The sequence below is a fragment of the Pyrus communis genome, chromosome 15 (genome assembly GCF_041283825.1).
Source record: "Pyrus communis isolate YQ-2024b chromosome 15, ASM4128382v1, whole genome shotgun sequence".
NCBI classification, from domain to species: Eukaryota; Viridiplantae; Streptophyta; class Magnoliopsida; order Rosales; family Rosaceae; genus Pyrus; species Pyrus communis.
This window is the reverse complement of record NC_142579.1, coordinates 23,843,092-23,861,888: the sequence shown is the minus strand read 5'-3', so window position 1 is coordinate 23,861,888 and position 18,797 is coordinate 23,843,092. Positions and strand designations below refer to the sequence as shown.

Sequence of the window (18,797 nt, the reverse complement as noted above, 5' to 3'; positions counted from 1 at the left end):
TCCTTTTCTTCAATTCTGTTAGAACTTCCATCAAAATGAGTGACATGCCACGCACATGAAGCTGAATCAAGAGACAAATATGGAAAACCAAACGAGAAAAATTGTAGCAATGGTCCCTCAACTTTAACCCAACTGGAGAAATAGTCCCTCAACTTTAACCCAATTGTAACAATGGTCCCTCAACTCTAATCCAAATGTAGCAATGGTCCATCCAACATAACTCATTTTGATGGAATTCTGACGGAGTTAACGAAAAGGAATATAGCTGCATGTTTTGATGAGTTAAGGGACCAATGGTCATGAAATTTTACTTGGGAGAACTTTGCTCCAATTTAGTTAAAGTTGAGGGACCAATGCTACATTTTTCTCTTAATTTAAATATAACAATCAACCATGACAAATGTATAGGAAATATCGATCAACGAAGATTCAACGTTTCTTATGTAAGTTTGATTGAACCAAATTGGTTGCTTGCGGTTGAAAGTTCAAATTGGGCATCATACATTCCAACTTTTGCCATGGCATGCTAGTGGAAACCTTGCCTTCCGATTCTATATATGATTGTTTGCTGTCTTATGATATTTTGTCGGTTGCTTTTTAATTTTGTCCTTTCATATAGCATCTGGCCAAAAACAAAATGTTATGTTAACGAATAGTTGTCTTTCGATTTTGTATTATTAATCCCATTTTTTTATTATTTAGTTGCCATGAAAATAAAGTTAAAGAAGACTTATGGTCAAATGCACTAGCCAAACCCCAAAGACTGTGGAGGGTCCGGACCACCTTAGTTTGTCCCGAAAGGCGAAAGTCATTTTTACTTGCCATTTTGCCTAACAGGATAAAAAATGAAGCAAATGATGAGAGCTCCTACAAGTGCCATGCCTATTGCCTCCACCCCTCCACTGAGGATGGAATTAATTAATAAAAATGTAGAATGTTCTTGTAAGGGTTTAGCTGTGATTCGTTCCACGGTCTGAGGAAGCCCTACCCCGCCTTTCTCTTCCACTCAACTAATAAGTTTATTATTTTTCCTTAGTAAGTATAATAGTAAGATTACTAAATTGTACCAAATATAGCACAGATCAAACCGCACTTGATTGCATATATATGTGCGTGTCTGTTGTGCTAGCTGGTGTTGCACGAATACATTATTTTATTAATTCTAATACATAATAAAAAAAAATGCAATGTGTGATGTGTATTGTTTAAGAGAGAAGGTTATTTTTTGTTAATCATAATTTGTCAGTGAACCGTCACATGCATGTAGATAATCAAACATCAATGGTATTCTTTTAAATACACAGAGTATTTATATCAGTATCAAGCATATGCATGCTCTGGTTGGTTTAATCTGGTAGAAGTAGAAGATGAATGTGAGGGGGAGAATGAATTGCACGAACCAATATGCGAGTACATTGGAAAAATAAATTTGGACAAAAACAATGCATGTAACCACTCGATAGACCGAGTCTAGAAAGTTTGGGTTAATTTGTGAGTTTGAGCATGCCTTAATTAAGGGCATGAATGTAAGCAATGGTATGAAAAATAAAGAGCAAGTATATTTTCTCTGTTCTTTTGCAGTTTTGGCTTAGATGGGTACCAAGTTGAGAATATAAATTTAAACCCTGGAATCTGTCCAACAGTATAAATATGGTGGGTTTTTGGTTAGATCGAGAAAGTTATCATGCGTCAAGAACCTGTCACTGATAATGAAGTACGGCGAGATATGAATCCCACATTGCATCTGCCCAATTTCAATTGGTTTAGGTTGCATGTCCTATCTGTCCAAGCACTTGGGTGACTGAATCCCCAATAACCCACAAAATTCTCTCCACCGCAATCTCAAACAAGTCAGGCTATAGGTGGACCCAACACTCCTTGACTAGGCAGTCTAGCGAGAATGGCCTAAGTGGCGTCTCGGTGTGACATTACAATCCACTCAAAACTTGTGTGGAACTTGGCTTGTCACTAGACTTCGCTGAGTGGCACTACAATCAACTCAGAACTAGCTCCGTGGAAATAAATAAAAAAGGAAACATAACATTAATATATATAATATATTAATTAGTTAAAAAAATAATTATAAAAATTTTAAATATAAAAGAATGATAAAAGATTATATTTAAGACTTGCCAAATGGCGAATTTTGAGTAGATTGCACTCAGCGAAGTCCAGTGGCAAGCCAAGCCCCATACAAGTTTTTCTCCATTTTAGGACCTGAAAATACTGTTCATTAAGGCAATAACTGTCCATTGTCCAGTTACCTGGTTAATTCGCCTTAAGGGGTGGAGTTGCTCTAATACACCAGCCTACTAGGTTCATTGACTGTCTTTTTTTTAATAAAAGAAATATTTATGTCTTAAACTACACTTAAGGGGCAGGGAGAATTTGAACTAGAAATACAGTGAAATGAAGAAAAAATGACCTATCGCTAGTGTAATCCATCACTTGCACCAAAGTTACTTAATTATTTTCAATCAAGTTCGTGGATTAAATAATTTTCCATAATTGGCAAGGTTGAGCTTGATTGTTTTTACCCATTTACTAATTACTACATTAGTTCTTGAGTGAGTATACATAAATGTGTCCATGGTTTCCCGCATATATAATTTTTTATGGCACGATTTTATTTTCAAGAATCATTGAACTGAACCTTTATACGTCCACAAAGGGTCTATTAATATCCGGCACGTTCCTTCTTTGGCAAACCCCAGCTCGAACATTACATTACAGTTTTCTTAAGGTCTTATTTTTTGTTTGTTGGGAATGGTAGTTGAAGGAGCGATATTTCTTGGTTAAATGAAACAATAAGTATCGTCCAATTGGCTCATGGATCAATAAATCATTCAACCTCCCGGAGTGTTTCCACCCTCCACAAATATAGATTTGACCTAGTTGGATTAAGTTTCTCTTGTCTTTCTTGTCTGTCGTAATTCTGGTGAGAACAGGCTTGGTTAGCGACTACCAACAACTTAAGTTCTCAACACGATCACTATTTTTAGGGCACGTACCAATGAATATTTGGTGATGTGGAGGATTAGACCCAACACGTTGATTAATTGCATGTTCTGATGCTCGGCTGCTTGTGCAAGTTAAAGGATGTAACCCTAAATGACGTGAGACACATGGAATGACAGAATATCAACAAATTAAGTTTGCATGCATAAATATACCACACATGTAGTTCAATGAAAAATACCAAAACATTCAATCAAAAATATCAAAACTTGTAGAATTTTAATGGTGGGGTTCCTAGATTATTCTACCTTCAGAAGTTAATAATATTGTCCAATCTTCAATTTGATTAATGAAAAATAGGAAATATATAAAGGTAATGATCAAGCCCCGACATAATTCAGTTTCCTTGCCCATTGTGATTTATTCTCTTTATAGGCATGTGCATGGTAATTTCTTATCCGATAAGAATGTGTATGGTAATTTTATGTAATAACAAATATGCTTTTTGTTTTTTTAGGGCAGTATATTTAATTAAAATCTGACAGTCAATATTGTTCCTTCCTAGTTCCTACTACCTCCAAACATAAAGGACATGGAATATGGTATCTTTGTCAGGCTGAACAAAAAAGGAACATGGTATCCTTGTAATAATCTAGTATTTTGAGCTACTTGGGTTAGTAAACTAGAGAGGGTGAGTGTAGGATGATGAGTAAAAATTGGCTAAAATCGTTGTTCAAAACCCTCTAATGTAACCAAAAAAAAAAAAAAAAAAAATTACCTCAATTCCTTTGTGTTAATAAACCAGAAAAAAAGTTTGAAAATTAAACCAGAAATTTCATTCAGAATTAAACAGGTAGTCAACTACAAATTACATAAAATCAGCACTATTGCATTTTGCAAGAGTAGGGCTATTGGTTGAGATCAAACTCTAGGCCAACTTCCCTTGAGCTCTCCCTCTCCATACAAATCTACACACTTTAGTAGGCCTTTTTACTTCTTCTACATAAATGAGTTCACTAGCTACTAGAAAACTAACGGCCAAATACTGATCATAAATTACAAATGAAAACATGTGCATGCAAGATTACCCACACATAACAAATAGGCATCTTCATGAGCGCAAACACATATACAGGGGGGATAGATTACAGATGCCCTAGTTCTGTAGAGAATGTCCAACACCGGGGCTGTGACCTGGAGCTGTGGGCCTGAAGTCATCTACGGCATGCGCTGGTGGTGGTGGCAGCTGTGCTGCACCATCAACCTGATCACTTTGTGGTGGGGGTGGAGATACAACAACTGATGACGCTTCAGTTGTGCTCTTACCATGCAAGTCCCTTTTGTGACCTGCATTATCCTCCGATTTGTTTTTGTGGGTTTTGGTGTGAATTGGGAGGTTTTGGAGTTCATTTTTACTCCTTGATTTCAAGGGCCTTGCATCAATGGACTGAATTTCCCAGGTTAAGATGAGTAGGGAAACTAGGAATGAGCAAGCAAAAAGGGTTAACTTGTTCAAGGCCATGGTAGTGAATCAATTCCAGCAAGCCTGCCTTGGATAATCAAGTAAACTAAGTGTACAAGCTCGTTGCTTAGGCACTTCCCTCTGTGTGGAAATATATAGAGGGGAGGGCACAAGTGAGGTGCATGTGCCAACCAATGAGAATCTCTCGAGTTCAAAAGATGTATATATATATCTCTCCCCCCCCCCCCTCCTCCCTCTCTCTCTCTCTCTCTCTCTCTCTCTCTCTCTACATTACAACTAGACGAGCTATTTTTGTAACGAGAAATTAGAATAAAAGTTAGTTCACATGCTACTTTAATTATTATTATATATGTGTGTGTGTGTGTCTGTAACGGTACAACAATATGTTGATTTCCATAATGTGAGGACCAAAGTCTCATATTTACAGAGGGGGATGTGTTATGGAATCTCAAATACTTTTGTAGAGTTTATGAAATTTTATTGCCTTTTGTAGACTCCACATAACTAAATGGTAAGTTTTTCAGAGTTTTACAAAGTTTTACTTATAGAATTTAGTATAATTCCAAAGAGTTTGAGAATTTAACAGACCTTATTCATAAATCTATAATTAAAATGATTGTTCTTTGATGTTCCTTTTTTTTTTTTTTTTTGGTAAAAATAAAAAAGAGTCTTCTTACTTATTCTTCGTATATATTCCATATTTATATGCTTAAAAAGTTTCGTTTATGAGAAAAAAGCCAAGGTGAATGCTGCGATGCTGTTTAAGGAAAAACGCAATGTGTAAGCGGTGATGACTTCATGTTCTTCATGCTTCTAATACATGTGTTTTTCATCTTTGTTTGGTTTAGTGGTTTAATTAGTAAGCAAACTTGAAGGTTTGAAAATTGGCAGGTGTGTGCTTGAATGTTGAACCATATTCTATGTTAATTTTTATTTTATTTTATTTGCTTTAAATATTTTTTCTTTTGTTAAAATAAATTGTATTCAAATATTTTGGGTGCCATGTAAAAAAATCCGGTAAAGAATAAAGTGAGAATATTCAACAATAGGCTAACCATATTCTACATAACGATATTCTATTTAAGGGTAAGAAGCATTGGCTAAGTCGCACAATAGGTTAAACATAATTATGGTATTTATCAAACTCACACAAATATTATAGATCATCGCTATTCACGTGAGTAGAATTTGAAACCTCTCACTTTTAAATGAAAATAAATATTACTAAATCCTAGTAGTAATTGATGCAAAAATAACAGTTAAAAATACTATGTATCCACAGAGGAAATCTTTGCATATGAGAATAACTTGAAAATTTTTCGTAAAAGGATTTAAGTTATGGAAAGTGCAACGTGTACCAAAACTCCATAGAAATCAGATGACTAAAGTTTTGGTAGACATATTTTCTGTTCAAAGTCAATTAAGTCCATCAAAATGTTACAAACACTCGTTTTGCTTTACAAATGATAGTGTTAATGGGTTAAAATGTTAAATATATAGGGAGAGGGAGATTGACACACCCTGACCGAGATCGGAGCGTGTTGGCCGTCACACGAAGGTGACGTAGCCATGTGCACGTGCGGAAGCTAATAAAGTAATAATATAAAAGTACGAATAAATTAAAAACTAGCAAACAAAGTACTAAACAAGTGCTAGCGTAAGTGAAATACAAATTCAGAGCAAGACTACAGCAGTCCAAAGGAAAAGTTGCGATAAAAGTACACCCGAAGGCGACCCTACGCTGGTGAGTATCTGTCAGAAAGCCGGGAGGATCCTCTGGGAAAAACCACCGAAACTGCTAATCAACTAGAACCTGGAGGGGCGCAAAACAAAAGCGTGAGTGGGCAAAAACAAAGTTCTTTGAAAACCATTAGCAAAATACAATCTAACCCCTCGCCGTAAAACCTGTATACCTCCCAGAAAATAATCATATATACGTAGGTATAAATATGCCAATCATGCTCAAGGGTATGCCAAACATGCTCACGAATATGCCATGTCAAAACCTCATAATAAAATGTATGTGCTCAGGTATGAATCATATCAATAATATAACATCTGGCAGCCGGAGTCACCTAACGTGACCTGTACGGCTGCATATAGAGCTCAAATCTCAACTCAATAATTGAACCTGCCCACGAGTCGGAACCACCTAAAGTGGTATGTACGACAGGCCTGGGTGTAACATATATATACGCTCTAGTGCTACGATCACGTGAAGGCTGTGCGAATAATCGCGGGTCACCTACAAGTCGGAACCACCTAAAGTGGTCTGTACGACAGGACTGTGCACCTAACTTGGATCCAAGCTGAGCGTGTGGTGTGGGAGGTGAACATCACGTGAAGGACTGTGCCCTACTCTGGGCGGGAGCACTAACACCGGGGGTGCAGGTTATGAGCTCTCTAAGCATCTCAAACTACTGCTGAATGTAAATATGAATACCACTTACCTGGCACTTACCTGTGCGTCCACAGTACCCAATATGCATATGTATAAGTAAGCCACTACTAATGCATGCAATTATGCATAAACGATAATAATAAAGTGCATGGCATAACGTAAATAACCCATTTTTAATCAATTTCTGGGAATATAAATGTATATAGGTATATACGGAAAACAAAAGCCTACTCACTGGTAAGTGGAAGGGTCATAGCCCCCCTGCCTCGAGTGCGAACGCTCGTCCTCGGGGTACGTGTCACCTATATGCGAAATAACTATAAAAACGTTGACTTTAAAGCACATAACCAACTTCTCGTAATAACTTCTCATACATAGCTCAAAATGGGCAATTGAATATACCAACGTGCTCTACACAACCTCAGGATCACAACCATAATTTTAAAATAATTTTTGGACCTCTCACGCGCCCCCACGCGCCAAAATAGGCACGGACCTACGCGCCCCCACGCGCGGCCATGTGCCATGCACACTGACGGTGTCAATTGACGCCGTCAGGAATATTCCGTTAAAATTCCGGAATATTCCGTTAAACTTAACCGGATACCGTTACTGCCGTTAGGAATATTCCGTTAAAATTAATGGAATATTCCTGCTTCTTCTCCGGCCTACCCTCGCCGGACTCCGGTCACCGGAAAACTGGGAAAACTTCGAACCTTGTTTTCTCGTTCATTTCTCAACCATTTTCCAAGATTTTTGCACCAAAATGACACTTAGGACTAGGAGAACATAAATATACTACTTTTAAGGGTTGAAAATCACTAGATTTTACCTGTCCAATTCTCCAAAATCCGGCCAACTCCACAACCGACGATCCCGACGTCCAAACTCGTCCAACGAACTACTCCGACGCTCCTTGAAGTCCCACTAAGACATCTAATAGCTTCAAAAACCCAAAAACTTGCTAGATTAAACTTGCATGAATAGTACACAATTCGGACCACTTCGAAACGACGTGAAAATGGTAGTTTCCTTACCTGAAAATAGTATGCTCGAGTTCCTCTCAACCTCACGAGCTCGAAGGTATGCTTGGTTCCCTCGATCTGCAAGGTTTGGTATGGTTATGTGTGTGTCCGTACAGTTTCAATGGAGAAAGGAGGAAGGGAGCACAGGAGAGACAGAAAGAAGACAGAAGGAGAGAGATAGGGACAGTATGTGTGTGTGGGAGTGTGTGTGTGGTTCCAAACATGCCACACCACACCAAACAACCAATAACGTGACGAAAACGCACTAGGGGCAAACTTGTAATTTCACACTTACGTTTCGATATTTCCGGGACGGGATGTCACAAAGATCGGTGGGAATCAAATCCGCACCGAAATGCATAAATATTATTGTTTTTCGCCACTAAAATAAAGCATCATCTGTCATGCACTTCACCTCATTCATTTTCTTTATTTTGTTTAGCTGAAGATCTTCGAAATGCAATAAAAATCCTTTATGAAAGGCTTAATTGGATTAATAGTCCTCGTGGTGATAGAATAGTTGGAAGATAGCCCATATGGTAAAAAAAAAAAAATTAGGATTTAAGCCCCTGTCGCCACGGGAACTAATAATCCAATTAGGCCTTAATGAAATCATCGAAATGCAATAACTTGTGAATAGTACATGACTTTCATGAACTCTATTAAGTCATGATTAATACCTTAAGAACTTCATGGAATGTTTAGAAGTCATTAGAATTTATCCTAATTAAACACCACACTGCTTTTATAGACTGTTTAAAAATCTACATTGAACGCGCATAAATTTTCAAACTCCACCAAATTCTTTTAAACTACCCCAAATATAAGGTAAATGCTCTAAATTTTGTAAATTCTAAACTCGACACACCTAATAATTTCACTGAATTAATACTACAACTTTGATAGCCACTTAGCTAGTGTTACCATCAGTACTGTACTTTCACTCTCTCCTATTTAACTTAAATTATACTGGCACAAATACTATGGCAAGTCGATATACATATATTTGGTAACTTATGGAAACAACTTACTTCACCATAGTTTCTATACACATCAGGGTCGTCGTATGATGGCATGTGAACAGTATGCATGTCCCATGCAAACCGTTCATTTGCATGTTTTCTCCTTTATAGCTACTCTTTAATAATAGAAGATGGGTAATGCTAGGAAGAAACTAAAAGTTTAAATTAAAATTTGTAAATTAAATGATGTGTTTATTGATGATCGGATTATTACTTAAATATTTATTAACGTGCTTATTTTTTATTGATGACACATTATTTGATTTGCAAATTTAGTCTACTGCATTTATTTGGTCAAAATGGTGCAATATACAACCAAAATTAAGTATATGGCACGAGCTAATTTTGGGAACCATCCATTGTTTTCTAATTCGTGATCATTAAACCACGGCCGGAAAGCATCATGGATTCATAGTACGTTTCTCGAATGATATAATATAACAAGTTGAAGCAAAATACTATATACATCAAGCAACCGAGAGATACACTGAGGACAATTTGCTCTAATTCTCCACCATTCACGTTCTGGAAAATAATTTTTTTCACATTACAATTCTTTTTTTTAAATATAGAGTAATTCTAGGTAGATTAAATTTGTATATTAAATTTACAAACTGAATGATGTGTCATCAATAAGAAGTAAACATATTAATCAGCACTTAAATAATAATCAAATCATCAACTTTCATGTTATTTAATTTATAGAGCTTTGTCTATAATTTTACTCTTAAATACATTTTGTACTTCACCAACACAAAATATTAAATCTTTTCAGTGAGACAAGCTCATCAGCTTTCCAACCGAAACCCCCGACATTGCTGGAAAAAAACTACTATATATATTATTCGTATCTTACCTGCAGCCATCTGGTTTCATTTGTTTGCGGAGGAGTGAAAGTTTTAGTGGAGGATTCTTTTCTTTTTTAATCTTTTTTTTTTTTTCTTTATCTTCTTATTTGAACAGAAATTATTAAGTTACATTAACAATTTATATTAATTTTTTTTATAAAAAAAAAAAATATATGAGACGAGAAGAAAAAAAAATGAGAATAAAAGTAGAAAGAATTCTACTCCAAGTTTTAGCGGCTAGCTTTAACCATGCACGCTGCCAAAAGTTTCTTATTACTTTTACAGTCGGCCCCTCCCATGTGTTATAAAAAGTACATCCCTTCACATTTCGAAAAAGCCGACCTCCGCATGCCTACCATGATGAAGTATCTGCACAAGCCGTCGTACAACGATTGTGCTTATACATCTCATTTTCTCACAGGAAACATGGCAAGTTACAGTACTCTGCCATCATGAGTTAAGTTTATATTTGGAATTGCAAAGTCTCGGGGGAATTAAACAAGTATGAAATCCAAAGATTCTTAGGGTTGGTATTTGGTTTAATATTTAAGTGAGTCTGTATAGATTCCGGAGTGCACTATACTCCATATTGAGTCCATGTGCAAGTATGAAATCCAAAGATTCTTAGGGTTGGTATTTGGTTTAATATTTAAGTGAGTTTGTATAGATTCCGGAGTGCATTATACCCCATATTGAGTCCATGTGCAAGTATGAAATCCAAAGATTCTTAGGGTTGGTATTTGGTTTAATATTTAAGTGAGTTTGTATAGATTCCGTAGTGCATTATACTCCATATTGAGTCCATGTGCAAAACACATTGTTAAACTAATTTGGCTATGAACCAAATCCCTTATTAAGTCTACGTAACTAGTAACTTCCACATATATATGTTTTGTATGTGCAAAAGAAAGTTATTGTTGTAATAGTGGGTAAGCGAAAATTTTGGGTGCGAGGGAAAGTAGGTCAGTGAAAAATTATTGTTTCACTCTTAGTTATGGATTTTTTTTTTTTTTTTTTTGTCAAATGATAGATTTTGTTAGATTAGCTGTTAAAATAGTTAACGACAGGGTTTGAACCCACATCGTCGTGCTGCAATGACTCAACATTTTTCTATCACTATGATAAAAGGCCACTTGCATGAAAATTATTATTAAACTCATTTAACTAAAAGTGGTATATGTTGAGTCCCACATTGGCCATAGAAAAAAAAGAAATAATAGTTTAAATATCTTAACCCCACTCTAACTAATACTGAGACCTTTTGTGATAAAACCCCACACATGTCGGATTGTGCATGTGGTAATTACCAAGTTGGGGACAATATCAATGTTGTTGGAAGTGGGCCCTTGGCCCGCCTCTCTAATAATTCTACATGACATCAGAGATAGGGAACATGCCCGTACTGTACTGCCACGTGATGGGTGGGTTCCCTTGGCCCCACGCGATGATGGTGGGTCCCTTGACCCCGCGTGTAGGGTGAGTTCCCTTGGCTCCACGTGAGTGCTGATTTGTGGATCTCTCACGTGTGACCCACTAATTGGTTCTATAGTATAATGGTTTAAATATCTTAATCATACTCCAACTAATACTAATGTTTTTTATGATAAAACCTCACACCTGGTAATTACTAAGTTGGGAATAGTATTGGTGTTGCTAGAAGTGGAACCTTGGCCCGCATCTCTGATAATTCTATAGTATAATGGTCAATTTATCCTCCTTGATTGAAACAGAAATTTATAATAGTAGTTGTTGGAACCAAATTTACGCACCATCGTGGATGGACGAGTGCAAGAACGACTACCTACAAAAGAGAACATATAACCGTGAAGTCCTAGGCACCAGTGTGGTATCAGCCAAATGGTCTCCCAAGGTCAAGTCAATAAAAGTTTTAGAAATCAAGCAGTGGGCTAGAGAGCGAGAGAGAGACATGCAATGCAGAGAGCACAATATCAAAATACCTTTATGAATTCCAGATGGGTGTTCTATACTAATCGAGAGAGAACCCTTTTAGGATAGTGAATCCGTAAAAAGCCGGAAGAATCCTAAATAATATCTAGCATAAGATATTATTTTCTTTTAGGAGTTTGATTACCTTGTGACTCGAGACAATCCTTAGATTATAGGAATCTCCAAAGATATAGGAAACCAATATGATCCCAATTGGATTAGGTTTCAGTATCTTGTGGAACAAGCATGATCGTTCTCGACATGGCATGTGAGCCTTGCCTAGTATCTTGTGGAACAAGCATGATCGTTCTCGACATGGCATGTGAGCCTTGCCTACCATTCTGGAATCAGACAGGGTGTGGTGGCATTGTTCACCCGTTTATGCGGCTCGACCCAATCAGAATCGTCTAGTCCATGACTAGACTATGGAGGCACTTATATTCTGATCCGCCTACTTGGGCTGAGGAAAATTCATGGTCCCACAATACTAATGTTTGGAGCAATGATAATCTAAATTTCCAGTTTTTTAGGGTCACAATGGACAAACCCTTAGGTAGCAATATGGTGGTTCACACTGCTTCACATTTGCTAATAATTATCACTAAAAGAAAAAGCTTTCTGCTAATCACAGAACAGATTACTTCATAATAGAATACACCTATCGGCATGGAGTAATAGACATATACGTGATTAAGCATCCACTTGAAGCCAGCTGCGGCAAAGCACTCATTCTTCGAAGCACTACTGTACCAGTCCAAACTGTAAACTTTATTCAGAGTCTGTACAATTGAAGATATATTTTCCCTCCTGTGCCTAACCGAGAATATCTCCTCGTTAGAGCTAACATTTTAAAGACTATTTAACAAGCTCTCAAACCATCCACTCCCCGATCTCTGCATGGACAAGATTGCAAAGAATATTACAGGATTGCGTGCACATTCGGCCCTACAAATAGACCAAAACAGATGCTTAACAGAGGAGATTTCTTGGGCATTGCTGAAGATGCTCTTATCCAAAGGAACAACGCTGCCCGAATTCAAATCTAAAGGGTAATAGATTTCAATTACCTGCTAAAAGTTTTGGGCATTTCTAGTAGTTTGATGTCGTGCAAAGGCCTTTCGATGACTTTGATGCTTTGAAATATAGTCATGGTTCGGATACTTATCTGCTTTAGAGTTTACACATATCGAGCAGTTATAACGCCGAATACCCTCGCAAACACTAGGACTGCCATCCTCGATAGCAGAGGAGATTTCTTGGGAGGCTTTATGATCAAAGTGAACCAAAATTTCGCAAATAAGCACCTTAAAATTCTGTTTCGCAATTGAAAATATTAGCCCCGTTTCAAAAAATGAAAAATAAAAAACCTTGGTAATGTCTTTTCTATAATTTGATTCTTTAAGTGTTTCTTACCGACTTTATTTGTTGTCAGCTAATGCGGAATCCAATATTTTTACTTAATTTTTAAGTCATGTATTCATCATCATAAGAAACTTCCCAAGTCAAAATCACCAAAGTAAATTGTAAATTCCAATTGGAATTGTATTTCTGACAAATATATTTGGTAATTCCGAATAATAATTATATAATAACCACAGCAGCCTATATCACATAAACAAGGTGTGAGGTTCCAATTGTGTCTTCAAGCTGGATGAAAGATAATTGTATTTTAGATACTTGTTTTAGTGAAATTTCATAATACTAATCTTTTTCCCAGCGTGACAAAAAATAAAAAACAAGCGAAAATTTTATTGTGCTTGAGTATAAAATATTCCGGACATTTCACCGTTAGATATTAGTTTTTTGATTTTGACCAAAGATGTGACGATAAACATCCAGAACACCCAACACAACAAAGCACCATAGAAAATTCTGAAAACAAGACCTTTCCCATTCCTGCGCATCGACGCACCTCAAAACTTACAAACAAAAAAATAGAGAGAAAATTCCATGAAATAAAATCAATCCAACTATCCAACAAGCACCTCTTCGTCTTTATATCAACCAAGTGTTTTATTAATGGCTGCTCTTCTCAGACGATTATCCCCATATGACAATGTACAAGAACAGCCTGTGTAAGTGTTAACAATAAATGCTACCGTACTGTACCTCTGTTTCAACAACTACGCGTATGTCTGTCTACCTAAATTAGAAACTCTATGCACAAATTGAATCAAATAATAAGCAAAAATTAATTATACGTAGCTGCAAAACCGGCTACAATACAAACTACGCGAATATCTGTTGAATGACTGTCTCGGCATTTCCGTTGTATTGTGCAAGAAGATGGATAGCATCAGCCCTGGGCAAAGCTAGAAATTCCTGCAACCACCCACACAGTGAGACTAGTTGAAGTGAACAAACCAGTGTTTGAACTTAGAAGATGTGGTTTATATTAAAACAGACAAATATCATAGTCTAGTTGCAGTCAAATTGTATATATACAAGTGCAAATAGTCGAATTGGATTATAAGAAATCTTATGCCGTATGGCTGACTGAACATGCTAATGACAATAAAGTGCACATGTTTATTTTTGACGAGGCCAAGGAAGTGCAACTGTCGCGTTCGTCAAAAGGGAAAATTCACTACAAAAAATTGAATATGCTTCCACATGGAACAATTTAGAAAGATACAGATACGTAAGTTCAGTTCATAAAACTCACCATTACTTTTAGTATGGCATTTTCATCACACACAACATCTCTAGATGACACTTGAGTCAGGCTGCTACCATCTTCCACCATCCTCGTGCTTGAAGATACTGTAACTTGGGAAGACCCATTAGAGCAACTATCTGCATTTGACTTAGAAGCAGCGGCAGCAGCAAGCGAAGGAGTATTAACTTCTTTCAAGGAATCAATCTTTAATAGGCTTTCGAAGTGGTCTTTACACATTTGAAGTTTAAACCACTCATTATGGGTGTGAAGGGTTGCTCTTATTATTTTCATAAGCTGGGGCTCGTCAATGCCAAGCCTCCTACCAATCGCAACCTATCAGACAGAAGCAAATGTTTAGTTCGCATTTATGCCATGGTACATTGTATAAATCACATTTCAGACTCATATCCAGATAGAAAAACGATTTAATGGTGGTTCTGTAAAGCATCGGCAGTTCCTATTAATTTTAGTATGACAGTAAGTCATGGCATACCTGGAGTGAAGTTGCAAGAGCATGTAAGGGCAAGCCTTTCCCAAGTGCATCTTCATTAGGTTGGAGCAGTGCTAACAAAGTCTCCTTCAAGGGCTTCAGTAAAGCTGGATCACTTGCAGCTAAAGGACCTAAATGAGAGCATGCAACCCTCAGGGCAGTAGAATGATCACCTGAGCTGACAAGCTTAAGGAATTCAACCTACAGTTTGTGAAATTATCAGAATGTAAAGTTTTGTATATTATAGTATGATTTAACAACAATTACTTCAAGCTATTTACAATACATGAGCTAAGTACCTGCTTAAGTTGGAAGAGCAAAACAGGATTTTGTACAAAAAAATTTGGGTCCATAGAATTAACTTCTTCCACAACCTCTGCAGCCATTCCTTTGCTAGCTAGTTCCTTCATCCCAATCACAATCTCATACTTGTCCTCCACATTGTCAAGGCCTAAACTTAAGCATTCTGAAGCCTGCAGAGCAACACCATTGTCAAATAACAACCAATGCAACCACTACTACATGACAAATAATTCGAACAATACAGAACCTGCTGTTCCCTTGATGAATACGTATCGGAAACCAGGTCAATTGTGCTAAGCTCTTTAGATTCTTTACTCATCTCCTTACAGGATATGCCAGGAGTAAAATCAAGATCATCTTGTCTTCCCCTCCATCGCTTGCGTTTACTTCTTTCTGCAGGTGCACTGGGTCTTCTTTGTAAAACTCTGAGTTTATCAGGCTGATGTGATCCACTGGTGCTACAATCTTCATTAGTGCTCGATGGCTCACAAACGTAACGCATTTCAATATCCATTCCTTGCATGCTCGTCACATCAGAACTCTTTCCAGGGGAACCACCTAGATTATCATTACTAACAGAAATCTCACCATCAGAATGTTTGCTGGATCCATAATCGACCTCATGAGAACAGTCTCTTGACAGAGAATGCCCAATCACCGGTTGATCAACTTTCAAAGATTTGGAAAGGCTTTGCACCCCAGACACTGCATTGGACAAGTAGATCAGTAGTAGTCAGAGTCTGACAAGTTAAAATATAAAAAATAATAATAATTAAAATAAATAAAATAAAATAAAAACAAGCTCACACGCTCACTTAACAAAACATTAGAAAATAAGGATGAAAGAAAAAGTTCACAAGTTTCACCAGAAGAAGTTGCAAAACCAGAATCCACAATGCCCCTGTAAACGCAATACTCACGAACCAGCTCATCAAGCATGGCAACATCAAATCTCATTCTGCATAATTCATTCTGCAGTATATAAGCACAAGTTTTAATGTTAGTGGACTCAAAAATACCTAAGCCAACCATTTATAACATTTCAATGAACCTCTTAAACAAGTTACATGATATATGAGCAGGAAGATAATGTGCATTGGCATCATTAGGTGCATTCTCCCAGGGAAGCACTAGCATGCAAGCATAACAAGGCCAAAATCATGTTTCTAGGGTTGGGTAAAAAGTAGTCGAGTAACAGCACTATAGCTTCTATATTTTAAAATCACATCAGTCCCTACACTTTAAATATGCATTTTTCATTCATCCAATCAACTAACAGTATGCTTCTTGTTCTTTTACTCATATGTATGAATGTATGTCTTGCATCAAAAGTAAGAGCTATGAATCTGGGTGGCAAAAGAAAAAGCCTGCATGCATGGCCACTTTCCCACAAATTGTGAATAAATGATGTAATAAAATTAAAAATTAAAAATTAAAAACAAATTTGAGGTAATTATAATAATAAGTACATCGTAAGTAATTATTAACCTGAAACGCCTGAAATAAATCACCCTTAGCAAATCTCAAACTATCTACAGCTCCCTGTCTCGTGAGCTCTACAGCATGTGCAAGGGCTTGTATGTCCACCTGGTTTTCCAATACAAACATGATTATATAAGGACATGGTTAGTAGTGTAATTGACAGTTTTAGTACTTAATTGTCAAACACATGGAAGATAAGAAAAAAATATGTGGATACATGTATCACCTGCAAGATGCTGACCTATATGATAATTCAATTTTTACCTCCTGTAATGTCTATGAAAAATGTTTGCATTTTAGATAATCTCACCTCATCAAAAGGAGGTGCTTCAAACAAGCTCTCCTGGGGTGTTGCAGGGGGGTCACGCTCCTCAAGAAGTAATCTATGTGTAAGATCTGAAATAGGCGATGAAATTCCTTGACGAAAACAAAATCCTTTGTGGATGCTGCATAAGACAGGAATAACTTTAAAAGACAACAACAATGAATCTAATGCCTGTGCTGCATCCCCACACACAGGCACTCAATCACTCACACCCAATGAACATAATAATATTTATTGCAAGTAACTAAACCAAAGTCAAAGAGGTAACACCTTATCAAATATCTCAAGGTCATCGAGAAGACTGGATCATAAGCATGTAAATAAGCTCTCAAGACAGTGGAAACTAATCCGGCAATGTCAAACCTCCTCTTTTCAGACCACTGAAAAGCATAATGCAAACACCCCTTTTACCTTAGTCTAAATATATGGTATGGGAGTAAATTAAAAAATAATCTTTGCTCATAGCTGCGTATACATTACAAATAGTATCCCACCTCAGTCGCTACCGGAGAAGATTGGTCTTCTTTGTCATATATAAAAGCAAGCAGTACATGCTTGAATTCCCCATAAGCTTCCTTAAAATGCAATAAAACCATCCATCAGAATCCATAATCAAACCAACAGAAGCAACGGGCGTCAAACATTTAGTAAAACAGCACAAGCCCAGTTTCTATATTTGCTCAATTTTGAGATAAACGTTATATAGAGCTATAGCTAACCCCTCTAGTCTCCTAGTAATAAATTCCAATACAAGCTTAATGAAAGCAACAAACTATACAAGGCTCAATACAAAGAAGAAAGAACTAAGTTTTTAAGTACCGGATAAGCGTCGAGGGCACACGGAGCAAGAGCATTCCTCAAGCAATTGATTGCAGAGTCACGATCCTCTGTGGTCCCTCTCCTCAATAGCTCAATAAACCTCTTCAAAAGAAACAGCCAAATGTTAATAATTCCACAAATTAAACCCTAGAAATTGCAATTGAGAACACTTTCCAGCGTTTTATCGGCAGCCAAACAGCTGGAGTACCTGTTTCTGCAAGAGGAAGAGGAGCCTGTGATCGTCGAGAATGAAAGGGGCGTGGGAGCGGAGGAGGCCGATGGCGGCGTCAATGTGACCGGCCTCTAGCGACCGTCTGATCTGACGAATGATCAATCTCGAGTGGTACGACGAGGAGGAGATAGAGGAGGGGGAAGAGGAAGACGGAGGGGAAGAGGGCGGGGAAGACGACGTCGTAAAAGTGGAGGAGTCTTCGACTAGCTTCTCCGATTTGGCGAAATCGATGATGAGAGCGTCTAGGGCTTCCCAGTTAATTGGCGTCGAGTCCATTTTTGGAATTTTCCGGGAAAATTTTGGGCTGTTTGGTTCGACGGAAAATGTCTAGAGAGACAAAGGGTAGAGAGAGAGAGAGAGAGAGAGAGGGAGAGAGGTGGTGGAGGCGCGGAGGGGAAAATATTCTCTGAAATTAGGGAGGACACGATGTAGAAAAAATGTGGATGAACTGGATGTCTTTCTTTATGGTTTTGCCACGTGGATGCTAATTAGAGGACAGAGGGTTCGGAAATGCTGGTGTTACCCAAGAGAGCAAGTCCACCCTTTACCCGATAATTGCCCAGACAATCAGGTAATAGGTAATTATTACGATCGTGGGCCGTCCAAATGCATTCACAAACCCTACAATAAATTGTTCAGATATTTGTGATTAAAAAATTAATAAAACATTAATATTAGTTTGATATTATTTTTTTCTTTTTCTTGCTTTTATCTTTTTATCTTTTTATCTTTTTACTTTTTCCTTGTCATCAAAGCTTCTGCCCCTCCTTTTGTCTCTCCTTTTCTCCCAATCCTTATGCAAC

The 18,797-nt window shown here is 37.3% G+C and overlaps 1 protein-coding gene and 1 pseudogene across 2 annotated transcripts; both read right to left on the bottom strand.

Moving 5' to 3' along the window:
- Positions 1-12,253: 12,253 nt before the first annotated feature.
- LOC137718775 (uncharacterized) lies at positions 12,254-13,588 on the bottom strand (annotated as a pseudogene).
- Positions 13,589-13,619: 31 nt separating this feature from the next.
- On the bottom strand, positions 13,620-18,458 carry LOC137743668 (uncharacterized). 2 transcript variants are annotated; one of them, XM_068483603.2, is made up of 12 exons: positions 17,971-18,458; positions 17,763-17,864; positions 17,438-17,518; positions 17,214-17,323; positions 16,929-17,064; positions 16,625-16,723; positions 16,003-16,108; positions 15,384-15,841; positions 15,133-15,306; positions 14,837-15,034; positions 14,350-14,676; positions 13,620-14,006 (listed from the first exon to the last, which is right to left on the bottom strand). In XM_068483603.2, the coding sequence occupies exons 1-12, from the start codon at positions 18,268-18,270 to the stop codon at positions 13,914-13,916; spliced, it is 2,184 nt and encodes a 727-aa protein (XP_068339704.2). In that variant the 5' UTR covers positions 18,271-18,458; the 3' UTR covers positions 13,620-13,913. The 2 variants fall into 2 exon arrangements, with proteins under 2 accessions (XP_068339704.2, XP_088542538.1); XM_088686412.1 differs by lacking the exon at positions 17,971-18,458 and having other exon boundaries at positions 17,438-17,514; positions 17,763-17,860.
- Between the last annotated feature and the right edge of the window lie 339 nt (positions 18,459-18,797).

What these genes read in the sequence shown, in the direction of transcription:
- LOC137743668 (XM_068483603.2), bottom strand. Translation starts at nt 18,270, where the DNA reads ATGGACTCGACGCCAATTAACTGGGAAGCCCTAGACGCTCTCATCATC. An exon ending in GTGCCCTCGACGCTTATCCG is followed by an intron (nt 17,519 to 17,762) that starts GTACTTAAAAAC and finishes TTGCATTTTAAG; the next exon opens with GAAGCTTATGGGGAATTCAA. An exon ending in ATGCCATACTAAAAGTAATG is followed by an intron (nt 14,007 to 14,349) that starts GTGAGTTTTATG and finishes GGGTGGTTGCAG; the next exon opens with GAATTTCTAGCTTTGCCCAG.